The sequence below is a fragment of the Schistocerca nitens genome, chromosome 2 (genome assembly GCF_023898315.1).
Source record: "Schistocerca nitens isolate TAMUIC-IGC-003100 chromosome 2, iqSchNite1.1, whole genome shotgun sequence".
NCBI lineage: Eukaryota > Metazoa > Arthropoda > Insecta > Orthoptera > Acrididae > Schistocerca > Schistocerca nitens.
This window is the reverse complement of record NC_064615.1, coordinates 510,679,828-510,703,316: the sequence shown is the minus strand read 5'-3', so window position 1 is coordinate 510,703,316 and position 23,489 is coordinate 510,679,828. Positions and strand designations below refer to the sequence as shown.

Below are 23,489 nucleotides of genomic sequence, written 5' to 3'. Positions count from 1 at the left end.
AACAATTTCGAAAAGACATCTGTATGGTGTGAAAACTGGCAATTGACCCTAAATAATGGAAAGTGTGAGGTCATCCACATGAGTGCTAAAAGGAATCTGTTAAACTTTGGTTACATGATAAATAAGTCAAATTTAAAGGCCGTAAATTCAACAAAATACTTAGGAATAACAATTACGAACAACCTAAACTGGAAGGAACATATAGAAAAAGGTTGTGGGGAAGGCTAACCAAAGACTGCGTTTTATTGGCAGGACACTTAGAAAATGTAACAGATCTACTAAAGAAATTGCCTACACTATGCTTGTCCGTCCTCTTTTAGAATACTGCTGTGTGTTGTGGGACCCTTAGCAGACAGGATTGACAGAATACAACGAAAAAGTTCAAAGGGGTGCAGCACGTTTTATATTATCATGAAATAGAGGAGAGAGTGTCACTGAAATGATACATGATTTGGTGTGGACATCATTAAAACAAACACATTTTTCGTTGCGGTGGAATCTTCTCACGAAATTTGAATCACCAACTTTCTCCTCTGAATGCGAAAATATTTTGTTGACCTACATAGGGAAAACAATTGCCATAATAAAATAAGGGAAATCAGAGCTCGCATAGAAAGATATAGGTGTTCGTTTTTTCCGTGCACTATACAAGACTGGAATAATAGAGAATTGTGATGGTGGTTTGATGAACCCTCTGCAAGGCACTTAATGTGATTTGCAGAGTACAGATGTTGATGTTGATGTAGATGTAGATGAAAGAAGAGCTGCATAATTCATCACAAGTTTGTGTATTCATTGTGGGAGTATTACAGAAATGTCCAAAAAACTCCATTAGGGGTGGTGGGTATCACAGAGAGGCTCACTCACAAAGTTCTGGGAGACCACATTCCCAAATGAGCCAAGAAAAATAATACTTCTCCCAGCACACATTTTGCATAATGACCATGGTGCTAAAATTGAATTCAGATTGTTTGTATGGTAAATTACACAGTAAAGGAATGGTTTCCTTTCAACTGCAAGTAATACTGTGTTTTGATTGGTTTGACATGTAAAGTTTGCATTTGGCTGTCAGTGAGACGACGGTCAACACAGAAAAGTAATCATTAATTATTTCAACGTAAAGGCTTGGGAGGATAGTGTCACTGCCAACAAACAATACTATCAATATAAATCTGCAGTGAAACAAGTAAAATCCAACAGAGTAGCAAACACTCAATGTATCAATCATTTGATATTTATGACCATAAATAAATTTTATGTATTTTCCTTATTATTGATCTGTCTCTGATTTTCTCCAACCATATTTCCTATAAGTTTCTAAGTGACACTCTAATTATCATAATGAAGAAATTTATGGATTGTGTCACTTTATATTCGTTCCCAAATCTACAACTGTCTTTTCAATGCATTTATTTAAATCTTTTATTTCATTAATTTTATTTTTTTAAGATTCTCTTCACACATACACTTAGCTGCATATTTATTCTTTTGAGAGGACATCATCTTGTCACAATTCTATCTGCAGGTTACTTAACATTCCATTCCAAAGTAATATTCACAATACCATGGGGCCTCTCTCTACATTTTCATAATTTCATCAAAAATTTAGCAAAGTACTGATTACCAGTCCCATTATGAATGTAAAAAGAAAGTATAAAGTATCTCACCAATATGTCCTTGCAAGGTTGCTCTCCAAAGTTGATTACTCTTTGTGTAAGGAGTGCCCAGATGTCCGGTGACAAATAGCGATGCAATGGTGTCAAATTAGTTGCAGTCAAATCTTCAACATGGGGAACAGAAACCTCTGGAGTGTAGGTATCCTCACAATAATATAACAATAAAATATGCAGCTGTCCCCAACAATGGCATGTTTTCAAATATGACACCACTAACCTGGGTCTCTGAAACAGGGCACAAAAGCAGTCAGTTTGGAATCATTATGTTATGTCCCATGACATTTATTCCACAGAAATTGTAGTCTCCTTGATGAGGAAAGAAGTCAAAGAAGTAGCTTTTACTAAAGTGCAAGTCAATAATGTGGAATTTATAAAATTATAATTAAAACCATTGTACAATAAATATTGCTAACTGAAATCCACATTACTTTTCAGATCCCTATGAAGAAACTCAACAATGAGGTAGAAAGTCCTTTAATTTTTGAAACTCAACTACATTTCTTAAATAATATTATACCCTGAAATCTTTTTGAGATTGTTTTTAGTTCTGGTGCTATGATTGTGCTACGTACTACTTTGTGAGCAAAGAATAACAACACAGGGTATCAAAGGGTGTCCTCAGTATCCAAAATTATAAAGATGGTGAAGGATCTTAATCTGAGTACTCCGATATGTTCAGAAATGAATATTTAGTACCATATTGCCACAAACAGTTTACACTTTATAACAATAACTTAACTCACAACAACTGTTCAACATGCTAAGCATGAGTTTCAATGCATGCATTGCAATGCTGTCAATGGAACTGACTGCTGCATTCACAATCTTTTGACGCCATTGCTTCCATGCGCCATTACACCAACCAACACACCAAAACAAAAATACAAAACTGACAACACATATGATGACATTGAACATGAAGTAGAAACGAATTTAGTAAACTTTTATGAATGGGCAGAAAACAATACCTTCAATACCTTATCGGAACAGGTAACTGAAGTATGTAATGATTTTGGAATTAGTCAATTTGTGGAATAACCAGGTAAGTCAGAAGCACACAGTGTGTTATGTGTAAATGACTCTCATGAATCTGAATAGACACGAAGCCCACACCTACTACAGTAGTACAAGTTTATATGCCAACTAGCTCTGCAGATGACAAAGAAATTGATGAAATATATGATGAGATAAAAGAAATTATTCAGAAAGTGAAGGGAGACGAAAATTTAATAGTCATGGATGACTGGAATTTGACAGTAGGAAAAGGGAGGGAAGGAAACATAGTAGGTGAATATGGATTGGGGGTAAGAAATGAAGAGGAAGCCGCCTGGTAGAATTTTGCACAGAGCACAACTTAATCATAGCTAACATTTGGTTCAAGAATCATGAAAGAAGGTTGTATACATGGAAGAACTCTGGAGATACTAGAAGGTTTCAGATAGATTATATAATGGTAAGACAGAGATTTAGAAACCAGGTTTTAAATTGTAAGACATTTCCAGGGGCAGATGTGGACTCTGACCACAATCTATTGGTTATGAAGTGTAGATTAAAACTGAAGAAACTGCAAAAAGGGGGGAATTTAAGGAGATGGGACCTGTATAAACTGACTAAACCAGAGGTTGTACAGAGTTTCAGGGAGAGCATAAGGGAACAATTGACAGGAATGGGGGAAAGAAGTACAGTGGAAGAAGAATGGGTAGCTCTGAGGGATGAAGTAGTGTAGGCAGCACAGGAACAAGTAGATAAAAAGATGAGGGCTAGTAGAAATCCTTGGGTAACAGAAGAAATATTGAATTTAATTGATGAAAGGAGAAAATGTAAAAATACAGTAAATGAAGCAAGCAAAAAGGAATAGGAACGTCTCAAAAATGAGATCGACAGGAAGTGCAAAATGGCTAAGCAGGGATGGCTAGAGGACAAATGTAAGGATGTAGAGGCTTATCTCACTGGGGGTAAGATAGATACTGCCTACAGGAAAATTAAAGAGACCTTTAGAGAATAGAGAACCACTTGCATGAATATCAAGAGTTCAGCTGGAAACCCAGTTCTAAGAACAGAAGGGAAAGCAGAAAAGTGGAAGGAGTATACAGAGGGTCTATACAAGGGCGGCGTACTTGAGAACAATATTATGGAAATTGAAGAGACTGTAGATGAAGATGAAATGGGAGATATGATACTGCGTGAAGAGTTTGACAGAGCACTGAAAGACCTGAGTCGAAACAATGCCTGGGATAGACAACATTCCATTAAAACTACTGACAGCCTTGGGAGAGCCAGTCCTGACAAAACTCTATGATCTGGTGAGCAAGATATATGAGACAGGCGAAATACCCTCAGACTTGAAGAAGAATATAATAATTCCAATCCCAAAGAAAACAGGTGTTGACAGATGTGAAAATTATCAAACTATCAGTTTAAAAGTCACGGCTGCAAAATACTAACGCAAATTCTTTACAGACGAATGGAAAAATTGGTAGAAGCCGACCTCAGGGAAGATCAGTTTGGATTCCGTAGAAATACTGGAACACGTGAGGCAATACTGACCCAACGACTTATCTTGGAAGATAGATTAAGGAAAGGCAAACCTACGTTTCTAGCATTTGTAGACTTAGAGAAAGCTTTTGAAAATGTTGACTGGAATACTCTCTTTCAAATTCTGAAGGTGGCAGGGATAAAATACAGGGAGCAAAAGGCTATTTTCAATTTGTTCAGAAACCAGATGGCTGTTATAAGAGTCGAGAGACATGAAAGGGAAGCAGTTGTTGGGAATGGAGTGAGACAGGGTTGTAGCCTGTCCCCGATGTTATACAGTCTGTACATTGAGCAAGCAGTAAAGGAAATGAAAGAAAAATTCGGAGTAGAAATTAAAATCCATGGAGAAGAAGTAAAAACTTTAAGGTTCGCCGATGACATTGTAATTCTGTCAGAGACAGCAAAGGACTTGGAAGAGCAGTTGAACGGAATGGACAGTGTCTTGAAAGGAGGATATAAGATGAACATCAACAAAAGCAAAATGAGGATAATGGAATGTAGTTGAATTTAGTCGGGTGATGCTGAGGGAATGAGATTAGGAAATGAGACACTTAAAGTAATAAAGGAGTTTTGCTATTTGGGGAGCAAAATAACTGATGATGGTCAAAGTAGAAAGGATATAAAATGTAGACTGGTAATGGCAAGGAAAGCATTTCTGAAGAGGAGAAATTTGTTAACATCGAGTATAGATTTAAGCGTCAGGAAGTCATTTCTGAAAGCATTTGTATGAAGTGTAGCCATGTATGGAAGTGAAACATGGACGATAAATAGTTTGGACAAGAAGAGAATAGAAGTTTTCAAAATGTGGTGCTACAGAAGAATGTTGAAGATTAGATGGGTACATCACACTAAGCAGATTCAGAAGGATGTAGGTTGCAGTAGGTACTGGGAGATGAAGAAGCTTGCACAGGATAGAGTAGCATGGAGAGTTGCATCAAACCAGACTCTGGACTGAAGACCACAACAACAACAACAACGAATCTGGATACGAAAATGATCCTATGTTTAAAAATGATCTGAGAGGTAATTATTTTTGTAGTGATTTTTGTATTATTACGTGTGAAGGTGATGATGACGATCCTATGGGGAAAAGTACAGATGAGAAATATTTTTTATGTTTTAAGGAAGAAGATGAGATATATGATGATAAGGAGGAACCTGATATTCATGATAGTGTGTAGAAATATCCAAAGGCATAGTTGAGAAAAGAAGTAATTATAATGATAGTGGTAAAGCTACTGAGTCCTGAGTTTAATTTCCAGTAACAAGTTTATATTCCAATGGTGAAGGTACTTCAGCTAACAGTAGTGAGAGTAATGATAAATTTTTGGCTGAGATTGTTAGTGATGAAGTATTCTTTTATAACTTGTGTTTACATAGTGAGGTATTTCAGAATGATGAAAATTTTAGAAATTGAGTAGGATATCTGTAAATAACTAAAAGGTAAGTACACAAGTGAAGATCAATGTCAGTGGAGTGAAATTTCTTGGATAAGAGACATTCTAGGTGTGGATAGTACTAGTAATGATTTTTCTGTTAGTGTGATGAAACTTTGTAATCCAGATAAGACCAATACAAGTAAGATACAAACCATAGGTGACAGCTCCAAAGACATTGAAGATGATTTGTTATTCAAAAATGTTAAACACAGTGATTATGGTGAAGTTTGTAATTCCTTCATTAACATTAAAGATAGGATTATAGGAAGGCAGGTGCCTTGTCAACATAGGGAGCCAGGTGTCATGAGTTTCTGAGGCCTTAGTTAAAATCAGAGGTGCTACAGGTAGACATAGTAAAACAGTGAAGAATCAGGCTCTGATTACTTGAAGGAGTAGATTTTACTCAAGGACTTTCAGAGGATTTTTTACTGGGGATAAATTGGGTAGGGAAAGTAGGTTTTGTTTGGAGAAGACAACAGAAGATCTGTATTCCAAGACCACATGCAAGCTGTGTTGTAACCAATTTTCTCAAGTCAAATTTCAACAGCAACAGTAATGGTAAAGTTAATGGTATTCAGTTTTTGAAAGAAGTTGGAGGTGTGAACTATGACATTCTGGTATTGACACAGATGAGGCAGAGTTTGAAGACTGTGTTAACATTAAAGTACGAGAAGCTGGTGGGCTCAGCGAACATCAGAAACAGAAATTATGATATTTACTTTGGGAGTACAGTGATGTCTTTATTAATAATGTGTCAGGACGAGTAAAATGTAACCAGCATACTTTACAGTTGAAACCTCACAAGTCATTTTTTACAAGACCTTATAGTGTAACAACTGCCAAAAGATCAGCAGTAAAGAAAGAATTGCACAAAATGGAAGTATGTGATGTTACTGAAAGAAGTACCAGTCCTTACAATAACCACTTGTAGTGATGAAGAGAGATTTAAGTGTGAGATTGGTGTTGGACTCCAGCCAGTTAAACAAATTTTTATGCAGAGAAACACTGATGGGCTTTTACGCAAATTTAAGAACATATAATTTATTTCAAGCCTTGATTTGATCTCAGGATCAAATTGAGGCTTGAAAGAAAGTAGGTTTGATATGGAAACCTACTAACCACCAGCAATACCACCACTTCAACAGCTGCCAACCATTCCATACCAAGAAGTACTTTCCATACAGCCTAGCCACCAGTGGTCATTGCACCTGCAGAGCGGTCGCTCTTGAAATATACCGAGGTCTCACTGAAGCCTTCACAGATCATAATTATCCTCCCAACCTTGTACAAAAACAAATCTCCTGAGCCTTATCTTTCCAGCCTCCCACCACCTCCCAAAGTCTCACCATCCAGCCACAGAGGAGCATTCCCCTCACAACTCAGTACCACGCAGGACTGGAGCAACAGAATTACATTCTCCGCCAGGGTTCCGTTGTGCCCTGAAATAAGAAATGTCCTGCCCACTATCCTTCCCAACCCTCTCACAGTCGTATTCCACCATCCACCAAACCCACACAATATACTCGTCCATCCCTACACAATCCCTGCTCCCAACTGCTTACCACATGGCTCATATGCCTGTAATAGATCTAGAAGCAAGATTTGTCCCCACCATTTGCTCCAGTCAGGTCGCAAACATCACCTATCCCATCAATGGCAGGGCTTCCTCTGAAACCAGTCATGTGATCTACAAGCTAAACTGCAAACTCTGTGCTGCATTCTATGTGGCATGATAACTGACAAGCTGTCTGCCTGTATTGATGGCCACCGACAAACCATTGCTGAGCACGCTGCCCAACACAACATCCTTCATTTCAATGACTGCTTCACAGCCTGTGCCATCTGGATCCTTCCTACCAACAACAGCTTTTCTGAAATGCGTAGATGGGATTTCTCGTATGTTCCCATAAGCCTCCTGGCCTCAACTTTCGTTAGTCACTGTTCTCACCCATCCACATCCTGGAGGACCTCCTCACTACGGATCAATTGGAATGAAAGTAAATCTAATCTAATCTAATCCATCCCCTGCCCTGTTCCATTCTAGCACTACACAGCCTTCATTCCACCATCGCACTCAGTCTTTTTACTTCTCTCTTTTTCCGCTACCCCCCCCCCCCCCCACACCACTCCTCTGCTCTCCGTCTAATCTCCCAACTGCACATAGCTATCCTACCCACTCTCCACCTCATCCCTGTGTGCTCCCAAGCAGCGCTTCACTGTCCCCCACCCCTACCCTACTATCCCTCCTCCTCCCCACCCCAGCTTCCTCTTTACCCCCACCCAGTCATCACGCCCATCATACATTGCTGCTGCTGTTTCCAGTGTGGCTTCAGTTGCCGGAGACTGCAGTCTTGTGAGTGAGTTGCATTTGTGAATGCGCGGCTGTGTGTGTGTGTGTGTGTGTGTGTGTGTGTGTGTATGTGTGTATGTGTGTGTTTGTGTGTGTTTGTGTGTGTGTGTGTGTGTGTTCGTCGTCTATTTTTGATGAAGGCCTTGTTGGCCAAAAGCTTATTTGTGACAGTCGTTTTGTTGTGCCTATTTGCGACTCAGTATCTTCACTATATGGTGACAACTTCCCTTTTCATAATATTTTCAAGTAGACGAAGATGTAATTAGATGAATTATGAACACTAACTTCACTTAACGAAGATTTATTCAGCACTTGCGCATACAAGAGTACAATGATTCTTGACATTTATGGATACTTCTAGAATGCACTCTAACCAAATATAGAATTTAAAATTGTACAGTCCAGGTGAGTTTTGAACTCACAACCCTCCATGCAATATTTTAGTATCATAACCACCTCACCACAGTGCTACTCAGCTCCTTGTATGACATTGCTCCCTCCTTAAGAGAACAGCATCTCAGTGTTATGTCCTCCTAGTCCGGGAACGAGTCATCGGTCCTGCATACTCCGGCTCCCCATGACTGACGCTCGCCCTGGCAGTGATCTTCTCAGAACTTCTTTTGCTGCTGCACTCTTCATCACCTTTCCACTTGTTGCCTGTCGCTGGAGCTTTGAATTTACCTTGGGTGGCAGGATCCTTGTAAGGGTTCCTTCGAAGGACGTGGACCATATCTCTGATCTTTCGTCGTCTTGTGTCAGAGTCGAAATCTTCAACTCCATAAGTAACATCAAACAACTGTCTTACAACCTTATAAGGTCCAAAGTAGCGCCTGAGGAGCTTCTCAGAGAGACCAACCTTCCGAACAGAAGTGAAGTGAAGATCCAGAAGAGGACACCAGGCTGGTAGACAACAGGGCAGTGGCTCGTGTCATACTTTCGGCGATCATTTTCTTGAGCCTGCATCATGTGGAGTCGAGCTAACTGCTGAGCTTCCTCAGCGCTGGTTAACACCTGGCCGATGTAGTCATTGTCCACGTCATCAGGATGTAACGGAAACAAAGTATCCATCGTTGTAGTCGCCTCACACCCATGTGCCCGGTAAAATGGCATAAATCCTGTGGTGTCTTGTTTGGTGGTGTTGTAAGCAAACATCATGAAAGGTAGCACCTCATCCCAGTTGCTCCGTTCAACACTGACGAACACTGATAGCATGTTGGCCGAGGTCTTATTAAGGCGTTCAGTAAGCCCGTTAGTTTGCGGATGGTAGGCAGTCGTCATGTGATGAGTAATGTTGCACTGATGGTTTATCTCTGTCACAAGATTTGATTGAAAAACTTTCCCTCGAGCCATAATTAATGACCCTAGGGCACCGTGTTTTAATACAATGTCTTCCATGATGAATTTGGCTACCTCGGATGCTTCAGCCGTTTTCATGGCTTTTGTAATGGCATAGCGTGTCAGATAATCAGCGCAAACAATAATACATCTGGTGCCAGTAGCACACATTGGAAATCGTCCAAGTAGGTCAATCCCAACATGCTGGAAAGGCATTTCAGCTGGTGGAATAGGTATGAACCGGCCAGGTGGTTTCTGAGCAACTGCCATTCTCCTCTGGCACTCTCTACAGTGCAACACGTAGTGACACACACTCCTATTCACAATATACATAAATGACCTTGTGGATGACATCGGAAGTTCACTGAGGCTTTTTGCAGATGATGCTGTAGTGTATCGAGAGGTTGTAACAATGGAAAATTGTACTGAAATGCAGGAGGATCTGCAGCGAATTGACGCATGGTGCAGGGAATGGCAATTGAATCTCAATGTAGACAAGTGTAATGTGCTGTGAATACATAAAAAGATAGATCCCTTATCATTTAGCTACAAAATAGCAGGTCAGCAACTGGAAGCAGTTAATTCCACAAATTATCTGGGAGTACACATTAGAAGTGATTTAAAATGGAATGACCATATAAAGTTGATCGTCGGTAAAGCAGATGCCAGACTGGGATTCATTGGAAGAATCCTAAGGAAATGCAATCTGAAAACAAAGGAAGTAGGTTACAGTACGCTTGTTCGCCCACTGCTTGAATACTGCTCAGCAGTGTGGGATCCGTACCAGATAGGGTTGATAGAAGAGCTAGAGAAGATCCAACAGAGAGCAGCGCGCTTCGTTACAGGATCATTTACTAATCGCGAAAGCGTTACGGAGATGATAGATAAACTCCAGTGGAAAACTCTGCAGCAGAGACGCTCAGTAGCTCGGTACAGGCTTTTGTTAAAGTTTCGAGAACATACCTTCACCGAAGAGTCAAGCAGTATATTGCTCCCTCCTATATATATCTCGCGAAGAGACCATGAGGATAAAATCAGAGAGATTAGAGCCCACACAGAATCCTTCTTTCCACGAACAATATGAGACGGGAATAGAAGGGAGAACCGATAGAGGTACTCGGGGTACCCTCCGCCACACACCGTCAGGTGGCTTGCGGAGTATGGATGTAGATGTAGATGTAAATAAACTTGGCCAGAAAAATCTCTTGTGGATTCTATCGTAGGTCTTAATAAATCCTAAATGTCCAGCCTCAGGTGTGTCATGGAATTTCTGTAGAACATCTAAGCACATATGTTTAGGAATCACTGGTAGCCACCTCTTTGCAAACGGTTCAAAGTTTTTCTTGCAAAGTATTCCATTAACTACCTTAAATAGTCCTTTCACGTCCTCTAAGTGATTTAAGGCAACCATAATTTGAGATATCTTGGCATCCTTCTTCTGCTCAGCAGAGAGATCCTGGAGTGCAGCGAGACAATCACAATCTTCATCAAAGTCTTGATGGTCTTGCACAGGGTTTCTGGAGAGACAGTCGGCATCTTGTACACTATGGTAAAGTCATACTATTGAAGATGTAGTGCCCACCTGGTGAGTCGTCCAGTTGGATCCTTAAGACCTGTCAGCCTACAACGTGAATGATGGTCTGTAACAACTGTGAATGGCCTTCCGTAGAGACACTGTCGAAATTTGCACATGGCCCAGATAACAGCAAGACATACAATTTCTGTAGTCGAGTAGTTTCTCTCGGCTTTTGTAAGTGTCCTAGAAGCTTAGGCTGTAACCTTCTCTTTTCCATCCAAAATTTGCACCAGAAAAGCACCGATCCCATAACCACTGGCATCTGTGTGTAGTTCTGTAGGTGCTCTCTCATCATACAGACCAAGTACAGGGTCAGCTGTGAGAGCTTTTTGCAGCACATTGAAAGAATCTCGTTGAGCACCACCCCAGATAAATTTAGTATTGACTTTTAACAACTCTTGGAGTGGCCTGGCTTTGATACAAAAGACTTTGACAAAACGACAGTATTAAGGACATAAAACGAGGAAGCTTCTCACATCTTTTATACTTTTAGGAATAGCAAATTCCGTTATAGATCTCACCTTTTCTGGGTCTTGCCGCACATCTTCGTTTGACACAAGGTGTCAAAATATTTTGATTTCTTTTGCTCCAAAGAGAGACTTTCTCGGACTAAGTTTCAGCCCACCTTGTTGGAGACACTTAAGAATGGCCCTCAGTCTTTTTATATGTTCATCAAATGTCTCTGAGAACACTATAATGTCATCTAAATAACAAAGACACATCGTCCACTTCAGATGAAGTAAAAGATTATCAATCATCTGTTCAAAAGTTGCTGGTGCATTACACAAACCAAACGGCATTACCTTAAACTCATACAGGCCGTCAGGAGTGATGAATGCAGTTTTCTCATGATCAGCCTCATCTACTTCGATTTGCCAGTACCGAGTACATGTCCATGGTTGAGAAAAACTTAGCCCCCTTCAGACAATATAGTGTATCGTCAATTTGTGGAAGAGGGTGAGGTTTAACGTCCTTTTTAGTTATCTTATTAAGCTTCCTGTATTCATTTTCTCTACCCCGTCACTAATTATTCAATGTTCTGTTGATGACACACAGTATGCTCTCTGACTTATAGGTTGATGGTCTCCAGTGCTAATCCAGTGCTTCATCATCGATTTGTCTAATTTGTGCTTCACCTGTGGATTGAATCATTCAGAGAACTCTTGGAAGAATGGCAAGTAGCTTCTTCTGTTGTTCCTTAGTGAGAACTGGTGATAGTCGAGCTAGAAGATCTTGTCTCATAGTGGTAGCACTAATTTCGCCCACAGACTCGGTGTGGGAGGTTTATATGAAGCTCAACTGTTCTTCAATGACCTGCTCAGCACTTGCTATGCATATGCGTCTTGGAAGGATCTGCGGTTCTCAGCGGCGGTTCTCAGCGACAGATAGCTATCCATAATTCACTGAATCCATTCTTAAATGAGGCGACAGAGGCTGGGATGACCAAGTTATTCTTCAGTTGTATGCTTCTCTTACATTCCACTACAAGATCCACTGGTTGATGCAAGGCATGACACGTGACAGTTACCTTTCTAGTACTGACTGCAGGAATGATCACTTCATCCAGCACACAGTCTCCACACACTCGGATGTGCATCTTCCTGTCCACAGTATCTCATCTCGTCTAGCAGAATCTTTGAGCGACCACATTCTGTAATTGTCTGAGAAGCTATCAGGAAGTCCCATCTGAGAATGACGTCACAACTACACTCTTGTAAGATGATGAATTCTAAGGACTGTGTATTGCCACTTATACCCACATGAACGGTACATCTTCCTGTAGGTTTTACATATTTCCCATTAGCCACCTTCAGCAGAGATGTTTTGTTGTCGACGAATACAGTTTTCTGCAACTGGCGACGGTACTTCTCCAAAATGACTGAATATGATGCTCCAAAGTCCACATGATCTTGGGCTGGTCGGCCATCCATGAGGATATCAATGTAGTTTCCTATCATTTTTGTGGTGATCGACGGCGGAGGATTTTTCTCTTCGGCAGCCTCAACTCCAAGGAAGGTCGCACCCTTTAGTTTTCCAGGTTGCAGCAGCTAGGTGATCGGCCAGAGCTTCTAAACAGCTATGGGGACCTTGAACAGTGTGTTGGAGAGTGTCCTCTCCAGTGGCTAGCTTGCGTCGATAGTGACTTACATCATCCCGCACCCACATCTTCTTGTTCATCTTCGTCGTCCCGGAGTTGGCGTCGGCTAAGATTGGTCTGCTGTCTTTTGGCATTGGCGTCATCAAATATCCGCCGCCTTTCTCAACAATAGCACACCACAAGTCCTGGTCGTCCACAGTGGAAACATTCTGGTTGGTTATAATGGGACCTTCGGATGTCAGTCTTCCTTGGTGCCCAAACAGATTCCTCAGGTGGCATTGTAGGAACATTAACTCCACCTGGGTCTCAACTTTTTCACCATTTAAAGGGAAATGAAGGAAGAGACATTGGGTTCAATGTCTGTTCCACTTCCTCCCTTATGACCTCTTGAAGTGTCTTGGTTTTTTGTTCACCGTGCAATTCAAGTGCCTTCTGAACTTCCTCTCTCTCTATATGATGAAGAACACTTGTGAAATCAGTTGCTTCCTGACATCAATACGACATCTGGAAGTCGTTCAAACTTCTTGTGTGTAATTCTTTTTTGATGCATTGTCTCGATATACTGGCACCATTTTATGAAGTGGTCTGCTGTCGAAACCTCCTTCAGGAGTAGGGCTTGATACATGTCCTCAGCAACACCCTTCATGAGATGTGCAACCTTATCCTCCTCCTTCATTCTAGGATCCACTATTTTACACAGCTCAAAGACGTCTTGCATGTAGGACGCAGTAGTTTCTCCTGGATGCTGTGGCCTGCACTTTAATTTATCTTCAGTCTTGCATTTATGTTGTTGTGTGTCGCCAAAATACTTGCACAGTTTCGCCTGGAATACTTCCCAGCTTGTGAACTTCTCTTCACTGTTCTCATACCATTGCTTGACAGTGACCTTCAAATAGAAAAATACGTTAGCCAAACACATGGTGTCATCCCACTTGTTAAATTTGGCTATACACTCATATACCTTTGGCCACTTGTTTGGATCTTGGCCATCAACACCAGAGAACCCGGAAGGATGTCTCATGTGGTGGCACACTGTTGCTGTCATCGTAATGCCTTCTTCTTTTTCTGTCTCCCGTAGCCTGTGATATGGCTTGAACTCGGGTTTCTCGCCACGTAAATGGTGGCTCTGTCGTGGCCTGGTGTGTCGTCGATAATGTGCGCTATCACAAGTTCCAATACCAGCGTCTCCACCAGAATAATGTCACATAGAAGAAGATGTAATTAGAGGAATGACGAACACTAACTTCACTTGATGAAGGTTTATTCAGCATCTGCACATACAAGAGTGCAGAGCAAACTGCCTCCGGCCAGAACACAAAGTGGATGGATACGTGTGTGTGTGCGAGTGTATACCCGTCCTTTTTTCCCCCTAAGGTGTCTTTCCGCTCCCGGGATTGGAATGACTCCTTACCCTCTCCCTTAAAACCCACATCCTTTCGTCTTTCCCTCTCCTTCCCTCTTTCCTGATGAGGCAACAGTTTGTTGCAAAAGCTTGAATTTTGTGTGTATGTTTGTGTGTCTTTCGACCTGCCAGCACTTTCATTTGGTAAGTCACATCATCTTTGTTTTATATATATATATATATATATATATATATATATATATATATATATATATATATATATATATATAACAGAGGGAAACATTCCACGTGGAAAAAATATATCTAAAAAGAAAGATGATGAGACTTACCAAACAAAAGCGCTGGCAGGTCGACCTGCCAGCGCTTTTGTTTGGTAAGTCTCATCATCTTTCTTTTTAGATATAACAGAGGGAAACATTCCACGTGGATGTGTTCTGGCCGTTTTTGCCAGTAGTTTCCCTTTGTATTCACCTTCTCTTTTTTACCGTACTCCACTATACAATTTTATCCCGCCGATATATACTCAACAATACGTAATAATACGTAACCCACTTCCAAAACACTAAGTCTCATCATCTTTCTTCTTATATATATATATATATATATATATATATATATATATATATATATATATATAGAACATTCCAGTACAATGATTCTTGACATTTGTGGATACTTCTAGAATGTACTCAAACCAAATATAGAAATTAAAATTGTACAGTCCAGGTGAGTTTTGAACTCATGAGCCTCCATGCAACACTTTTAAGTATCATAACCACACCACCATGGTGCTACTCAGCTTCTTCTGCGACAATATTGTTACATACTAATTTGCACTGTATAAAGCATAAAACTGAATTCAGAACTGTTCTCTTTATGTTTTCATCAACCTGTTATCATTCTCATACTCACATTTTGATTGGTGGGTTTTAATGAAACTGGTCTATGTCATGTTCTATACATCTAGTGTAATTTCCAATACAATATGTTTTATAACACATTTTGCAATACCCTTTTTTAATTGTCATTAACTTTGTAAATATTTCTTATAAAAAAACCAGTCTTGATTATTTTGATGAATGTAAAAGTCAGAGAGGTATGCAGACATGGAGAAATTTAATAATTTATCTTTGTATTTAACGATCTATGGACTATAACTGGGTAAACTGAGTTGGTTGCTGGGGAGTAGTTTGTGGAGAGAAGTGGTGTATGGCTGCATGTGGTCCAAGTTAAGCGAATGTTGCCTATTATGTCTAAATAACAAATTTTCAAAAGTATCTTTTTATATTTGTGAACCACAACGCAATAGTGTTATTTATAATTTGTGAAAAGATTTCAAAAATATATCAACAAACTGAAAACTGAAACATGTCCAGTGTATTGACTAGAATGGATAAAACAAGATTAAATCTGTGAACTCCTGCAAATCCAAACATTTTGTCAATATTCTACATGAAAGGAAAAAGAAGACCCCTATACGTGAAATATGAGAAACAATTTTACCAACTAAGTACCAATTATTTTGATCAATCAACATGTTTGAACTTTCACCTTGTTTGCTCAGTGTGCTGTTACAAAGAATGAAGTACATGTCCTGAAAAATCAGCAGAGATAGAACTGAAATAATTAATTTCAATTAGTAATTATAGGATTGGAGGTGGAACATGTAAGAAGCTGCAATACAATATTTACAACAAACTTCATGAGGGGATAAATATATTGTGAAGCAGTAGTGAGAATGACAAACTCTTTAAAAAGATATCTAGAAAATGATCATGGATGAGCACCACATTATATTGTTACAGCATGTTTTTGAACGACGAAGACCTTCTTTCTTAAAGACAGGTTACCCCCAGACTATTATTCCATATGACATTACTGTATGAAAATATTCAGAATATGTCAACTTACTTATTTTTCTTTCCACAAAGTTTACAACAATTCTAAGAGCACATGTGTCTGAACCAAGCTTTTTAAGAGTTCTAACGTGTGTTTTTTACAGGCTAAATTATCATCAAAACGGACATCTAAAAATTTGATGCTTCAATCCTATCTATTATTTGCTCATCATGTGTTACATTTATTACTATGGTAGTACATCTAGATATGCAGAACAGAATATGTTGTCTTTTTAAAATTGAGACTTACAGCAGACCCAAGACTTTATTTATTTATTTATTCCATGTGATCTGACGGTACACAGTGTGTTGCAGATGTCGGAAAATATCATTTAACATTTTTAACATATATTAACGTAAGCCTATAGTATCCTAATGTATTATTTTGCTCAATGTTTTCAATTTAACACAAACAGCAAGATTACTGTTCTAAGTATTCATTTACAGAGTAAAAACAGTGACACAACAAATATGACTTCATGGCTTTACTAAATTTTATGCTGTATTCGATGGACTTAATACTAGTGGGAAGATTGTTGAACAGTTGGAGGCCAATGTGGAAAACTCCCTTTTTACACAGTTGAGTGTTTGTACATATAACATGCAGGTTTGCGTTTTTCCTGGTGTTGTGTTCATGTATTTCATTATTTTTTATGACTCTGGGGTCAGTTGGCACTATGTGTTTTCTGAAGAATTTTAGAGTCTCAAGAATGTAGAGGCAAGGCAGTGTAAGGATTTCCAACTTTCTGAAGATGCCTTGGGAAACCACATATTCAAGGTATAGTTGCCAACATTAATATGATTAAAAAAACATAATAACATTAAAACCATATAAAAGACTTACATGTTGGATTTGAACAACAGCTGAGCCAAACTGTCCCAACACATCAGCCATCTCCTCCAGAGCTTCGCAAAAGCGTTTACGAACAGAATTTATTACTGTATGCTCAGCTAGACGAATACCAACCAAGAAGTGGCACAATAAGCAGGATAGCAAAGCAGTATGAATTTCTGCTGATTCACATGAATTGTCTGCAACAAAAATTTTCAAATCAACAGCCAACTACAGGAGCTAAATTACTTATCTATAATAACATTCCCCACTAACAAATTTGATTAGGAAATGAGACACTGAAGGTAGTATATGCATTCTGCTATGTTGGCAGTAAAATAACTGATGACAGCCAAAGCAGAGAGGATATAAAATGTAGACTGGCAATGGCAAGAAAAAGATTTGTGAAGAAGAGAAACCTTTGTAGATCAAATACAGATATGTATGTTTGGAAGTATTTTTTGAAGGTGTTTTTCCAAAGCGTAGCCTTGTATGGAAGTAAAATGTGTACAATAAATAAGAGAATAGAAGCTTTTGAAATGTGGTGCTACAGAAGAAGGCTGAAGACTAGTTGGGTAGATCGCGTAACCCACGAGGAAGTATGAGCAGGGACTGAATAGAATTTCAGTGAAGAAATTTGTGGCACAAGTTGACTAAAAGAAGAGAGAGGTCAATGGGACGCATTCTGAGGCATCGAGGATCACCACTTCAGTATTGGAGGGAAGTGTGTGCATGTGGGGACTGAGAGGGAGACCAAGAGACGAATACAGTACAAATGTTTAAAAAGGATGTAGGCTGCAGCAGATACAAGAAATATGAAGAATATTAAAATAATTTCAATATATCAAAAGCTTGGGAAGAATTCCAACTAAGAATGTGCATAGCGAGGTGCACTGAAAGAAATTACAGGTATAGCCTATTCTCCAAATTTTGCATCAACACTCTTGTAACCAAAAAAGATTTGACTTGGCAGAAGGCACTGTGGTTATGACAATGAACTTGTATTCTTAAACAGTGTTCAAATCTCTGTCCAATATCTTAATTTAGATTTTCCCCTAAAGCACTTCAAGTGAATGTCAGAATGGTTCCATATTTGGGCCACACCAACAGTGACCTCATTTCCCCCATTCTTATCCAACTGCAATAATAATGCTGCATTCCTATAATTACATTATGTTATCAAGTTTGGAATTATTTAATTCCATTCTATATATTCATAAGGTTGTCCAACTCACTCGACCATCTAATACATAGAGCAACTCAAATAGCATAGAAATAAAGAAACACTCGGCAAGCCAACTTTATAAGCAGGAGAGTGAAGAACACAGTAACAACAACTGTCAAGGCACACACACACACACACACACACACACACATGTGTAACAGACAAATATTAGGCTGACATTTTATGAGTCTTGAAATTTCTGCTAACTAGCAACTTTGAAAAACAATCTTCTTTCAAACAGTAAATACAGGTTCTCATTACTGATATCATATCTGACAAGTGTACGTATCTCGACTTCAGCATAACTGTTGCCAGGGTCCTCTAATCATCTGATACTAAAGCTGGATTGCATAGTAGGTGTGCTACACACTGTATATGCTATTTGAAATTCTCTATGAACTCTGTATTCATTTCATTTGGACAGCCATATGGACATCTTAGGATGGAATTATATAACTCTGAAATCAATAATGGAATGCAAATACAAACATCACAAACATAGGTAGCTGAGATGAATATTCCAAACATATGAGGCATGTTCAAAGAGTAAGTGTACTGTGACCTTTACAAGCTGCATTATTTTCTATTTTTCAGAGTTGGCAAAACTGAGTGGTAGAGGAAGACCCAGTGTCCAGAGTGAGCATCACAGGAACACAGTAGCACATAAACTCATGTTGTAGTGTCCAGTTGCATGAAACAAGTCGGTAAGAAATCTTACCAAGTGCAAGCTACATACTGTGATCAACTTCCTACTCGCACAATGAATAACACTTGCTGCAACTTTTTCACGAAGCAAAATCTTTTACAGCGAGAATTCTCCCATGTGAGACACACATCAAAAACTCTGTGCAAGATGGGTCCAAAAACAGCCGACAGAGCAGCACAAGAAAAATTGCATCAATATTGCCAGTGAGTTTCTTGAGCAACTTGAATTGGAAGGTGAGGTTTTTCAGAGCTCTACTGTAACTGGACATGAAGTGTGGGCAGCTCACTACACACATGAGACAAAAAGACATTTGTTATAGTGGCATCACACCAATTCCCGCGTCCCAAAAAATTCAAAACCACAATTTCGGGCAAAAAAAACTCATGGTCTCAGAGCTTTGGAACTGGAAATACGTCATTTGGGTTGGATTTCTGCCTCAGGCAGAGGCCATCACTGCACAGTGGTTTTGATGTTGTGTCATCGTAAGACTCCACTCATGTGCTGACCATCAAAACCTGCCAGTGCAAACATCAGTATCTGTGGACCCCAATGGGTGGCACCAGTGTGGCAGGTGCCACACGTCCCTTCTGCAGTAAGATTACACGACATCAGTGTCATCTCTGGCACTAGTGTAAAGGACGCTGAAGACAGCACTCAGGGGCAGTTCTTCAGTGCAGATTGTCATCTCAATTTGACAGCTCAGCTCCCCGGGACAGTGGCCACTGACATTATCATTACTTAGGTCTGCAAGAACCAGAGCAGCTAGAAAGACAGTTTGCTGTTGTGTTGACAATAAACTTTATTCAGTGATTAGAAATGTTTGTTACGTTCTAAATGACTGCTTCTCAAGAGACAATTAAATGTGTTTGATTATTCAATCACAGCACTGTCTGTTGATATCCTGTAGTGTGCCTAGCTGCCCTGACCTGTCTCTTGCTTCCTAGTCTATGAATTATTTTTGTAATCGTCTGAGATACAATTGTGAGACCAAAAAAAGGGGGCATCCAAAACAAAAGGAGGGAAATGCTGATGAGAGGAGTGTGCTTGTTGCACGACAGTGCCTGTCCTCACACAGGCTTAGTCACCAAGGTGCTCTTGGACTCATTTGGTTGATTGATTTGAATCCCCCCCCCATATTACCCTGACTTGGCACCTTCAGTTTATCATCTTTTCACCTTGCTGAAGGCGTATGAGTGAAATTAAATTTTCAGCCACCAAGCAAATGCAGAAACAAGTTCTGAAGTGGTGGAAAGAGCTGGTGGGAGAGTTCTTTGACGAGACCATAAAAAAGCTTGTGCCATGACTCACCACATGCAATGAACAGGATAGCAATTATGTGGAAATATAATCAACAAATGTATCAACAACACTGTAATTTTTTAAATACATTTTTTCTAAAAAATATAAAAACCCAGTGCACTTACGTTCTGAAATGTCTTGTATAATACAGTACCAGTAAATGCAGTTGAATGCTCAAAATAGCTATATGGAAACATGGGTCACATACAAAAGACTTTTTGAAAAAATTGCATTAGTAAAAATTCCAAATGTCTGAAGCATTTCCCAGAATTCATTTTATGGGGTGACATTGAGTCCTTTACATAAAAACAAAAAAATCAGAAAACTTCAAAAGCAAAACCCTGAAAAAACAATAACACAGACAGAGAACTAACTTCTTAGTTTGAAAACTCATAGTCAACATATATCAATTACATTTAGTAAACAATAACATTTGACTTAACATCATAACATGCCAAGCAAAAAATTTCTTTAATCCTTGAGTAGTCATGTGGGTGGCATATGTCATGCATCAACTTTCTTTTTGTTATGCTGTTGCCTGTACAGGTTGTCCACATAAGTGAATTTGTATAGCTTCATGTTACACTTTAAAGGTCAGTTTTTCACCCCTGGTCTTTCAATGTGGCTATTGTTAGCAAGCACAAAAATAAGTTTCTCCACTTTGTGGGCTGTAGTTGAGAATTATCACATTTGCAACCGCTGGTGTTACAATTTCCATTTCAATTTCAATGTGGAAGTTATTTACTTTTCAGAATTTAATACAATTAAAATGAAAATAAAGCACTGAAGAGAACTGGTTTCCTAACCATTATTGCATGTGAACTTATGAAGCCCCAAACACAAAGGAGATTTTGAGCACCATATGTAGCTAAGGAGGTCAGGAGGCACAGATTTCCACTGCGTGGAATGGAGGGGACTGTAAAGAAGCCACAAGAGGAAAGAAAGAGAAAAAGAGGAAGAATGTGTTACTGTTACGAGAGTGGCACAGCACAGGACAAATCAACCAGAAGTAGTGTGTTACGTGTGCCAGGTGGACCTGCTTTGATCATTTGAAGGACGTCTGTGTTAATTGTTTGGACAGTGCGGACTGAAATAATAAATGTATCGAAAAGTAATTTTTGAAATATTGGTTTAACTCTTGTATCAGAGAGGCTCATATACAGGCATTGCAGTGTATGTTCAGAAATTACACTTATTATTCATTTTTACTGCAATATATGTTCATTGTTGTTTGTTTTCATTAAAATAGTTATGTATGGATATTATAATATGCATAGATCATTCATGTATGGTGTTTAATAATTAAATGACTCTGAAATCATTATGGACATATATATCCTATTTTGTTTCATCATTGTTAATATAACAATGAGAACAATGGTCAGTGACAGCTGTCACCCAAGCGACCCATAATGTAGCAGAAATTCATGCAACTACTGCACGGTTAAAGTAATAATATCTATGTTACACTGAAGGACACAGAAACAATTTGTTGCTGTTCTATAGTTAATCTTACCATTTCTACAAGCTGGCAGCTTTGGAAGACAGTCTTCTTTTAAATGGTAAATAAAGGTTCTCATCATTGATATTATCTGAGAACTGGGCAGCAGCAAGACATTTTTAGAAAACTGCGAGCAGAATTTTTCTGGGAAAACATCTGAGACCTCAGCCATTAATAATCCAGATGTTACTGGCCCTTCAAACATAGCCTTTAAAGTAGTTAACAATTTTGAAATAAATTTCTGCAGTCTATGAAGTTTCATAAACATCTCAAGGATGGTACACATAAAAGTTGTATATCTAAACATTACTGGCAGTACTGGTTTACTAGAAAACATTATTTCTTTTAAGATGTCCATTATTATTGGTTCCACTACTAGTGGGCTAAGCTGAACAAAACAGCACAATATTTCAAACATTCTTTCTGATGCAGCATTGTCTTGAACAACTGACAACATCAGAGCTTGTAGCCATTTCAACATTGTAACTTCTTTAATGACAGCATCCAAGTTTGCTTCTTTTGTAATTATAACATCAAGCAAGCCCTTCAAGACAGCCAATGATGTTTCATCAACATTATGTGGTTTGTGAACATTCAACTCATTAAAAAGCATTTTAAAATCTCTGTACCTTAATAACTGTACCCTGGAGTCCCCCAGTGGAGCCATAGTTGTTGGCTTAAAGCCAATAAGAAAGCTAAATACTACAAGTGCCTGAAATAAACCACTGCTGTCCTCTTTAGTGTCGGTAACAACAGCACCAAAAAATATAGCATATAGCTTAGACACAACATCTGCATTAAATTTCTCTCTTGCTAAAAGCAAAGTATAAAGCAGTGTTTCAGTAATTACATTATTAGAGCAGCTTTCACTTTCAAACACTGAGGAGAGAGAAGAAACAATATCTTTAACACAGTTCTTAGGCAATAATACTTGCTGCACAAACTTAAGTGTCTCTTTTTCAATACAAGTGCTGTCTTCAATAGTACTCTGCTGTTGCAGTTTCAACACTGCTTTCACAAGTGAAGCTGAAACACAACTAACAAAGCCAGTACTAAGTTTACCTTTTACAGAACTTTGTTTACTAAATGATATGATATGATTCAGACAGTCAAAATATAATGTCAGTTTTTGAGATATGTCAGTGTCTTCAAGTTCAGACAAGGCTTCAAAAAATGAAGCACAAAGTAGGTACAGCTCTTCCAAATTTCGTGCAAGATGTTGTTGGAAAATCGTTGTCTGTAAAATGTTAAGAGTGCAATGAAGACCTATTAACTGCACACTGCTAGGATGTACCTCCTTCATGTGGTCTTGAATATCCTAAAAGAAAACAAAAAAAAGAGACAGGTTAGCCTTCCGTATTAATTGATAATTACAAATGGCTACATTTATTTATCATCTAAATGACATGAAGAGCAGGCTGCACTTTACAAAGAGTCAGTGACATGCTGTGCTTGTTCATCATATTGAGCAGATGTCGGCAATGCATCTCCATGTCACCCGCAGCCAACTGCAGGCTGAGTATTGGTTACAGTACCAAAACAACACAAATTACTCATATCATGTGGACAGCCCATTCACCATTTCCTGCTTTTGCCACTTAAAGGTGTTTCTTTTACTGACATATACAGCACTCTTGCACTGTTGTGTCTCAAAGG

At 39.0% G+C, this 23,489-nt stretch overlaps 1 protein-coding gene across 4 annotated transcripts in view; it reads right to left on the bottom strand.

The window, feature by feature from the left end:
* The window catches only part of LOC126236491 (uncharacterized), a 149,799-nt gene that overhangs the window by 106,168 nt on the left and 20,142 nt on the right, over positions 1-23,489 (bottom strand). For all 4 annotated transcript variants that reach the window (XM_049945847.1, XM_049945844.1, XM_049945845.1 and 1 more), the window contains exons 3-5: positions 21,849-23,151; positions 17,115-17,302; positions 1,668-1,901 (exon numbers count right to left, since the gene is read on the bottom strand). In XM_049945847.1, the coding sequence (XP_049801804.1) occupies positions 1,668-1,901; positions 17,115-17,302; positions 21,849-23,151 (1,725 nt within the window). The remainder of the gene's footprint in view (positions 1-1,667; positions 1,902-17,114; positions 17,303-21,848; positions 23,152-23,489) is intronic.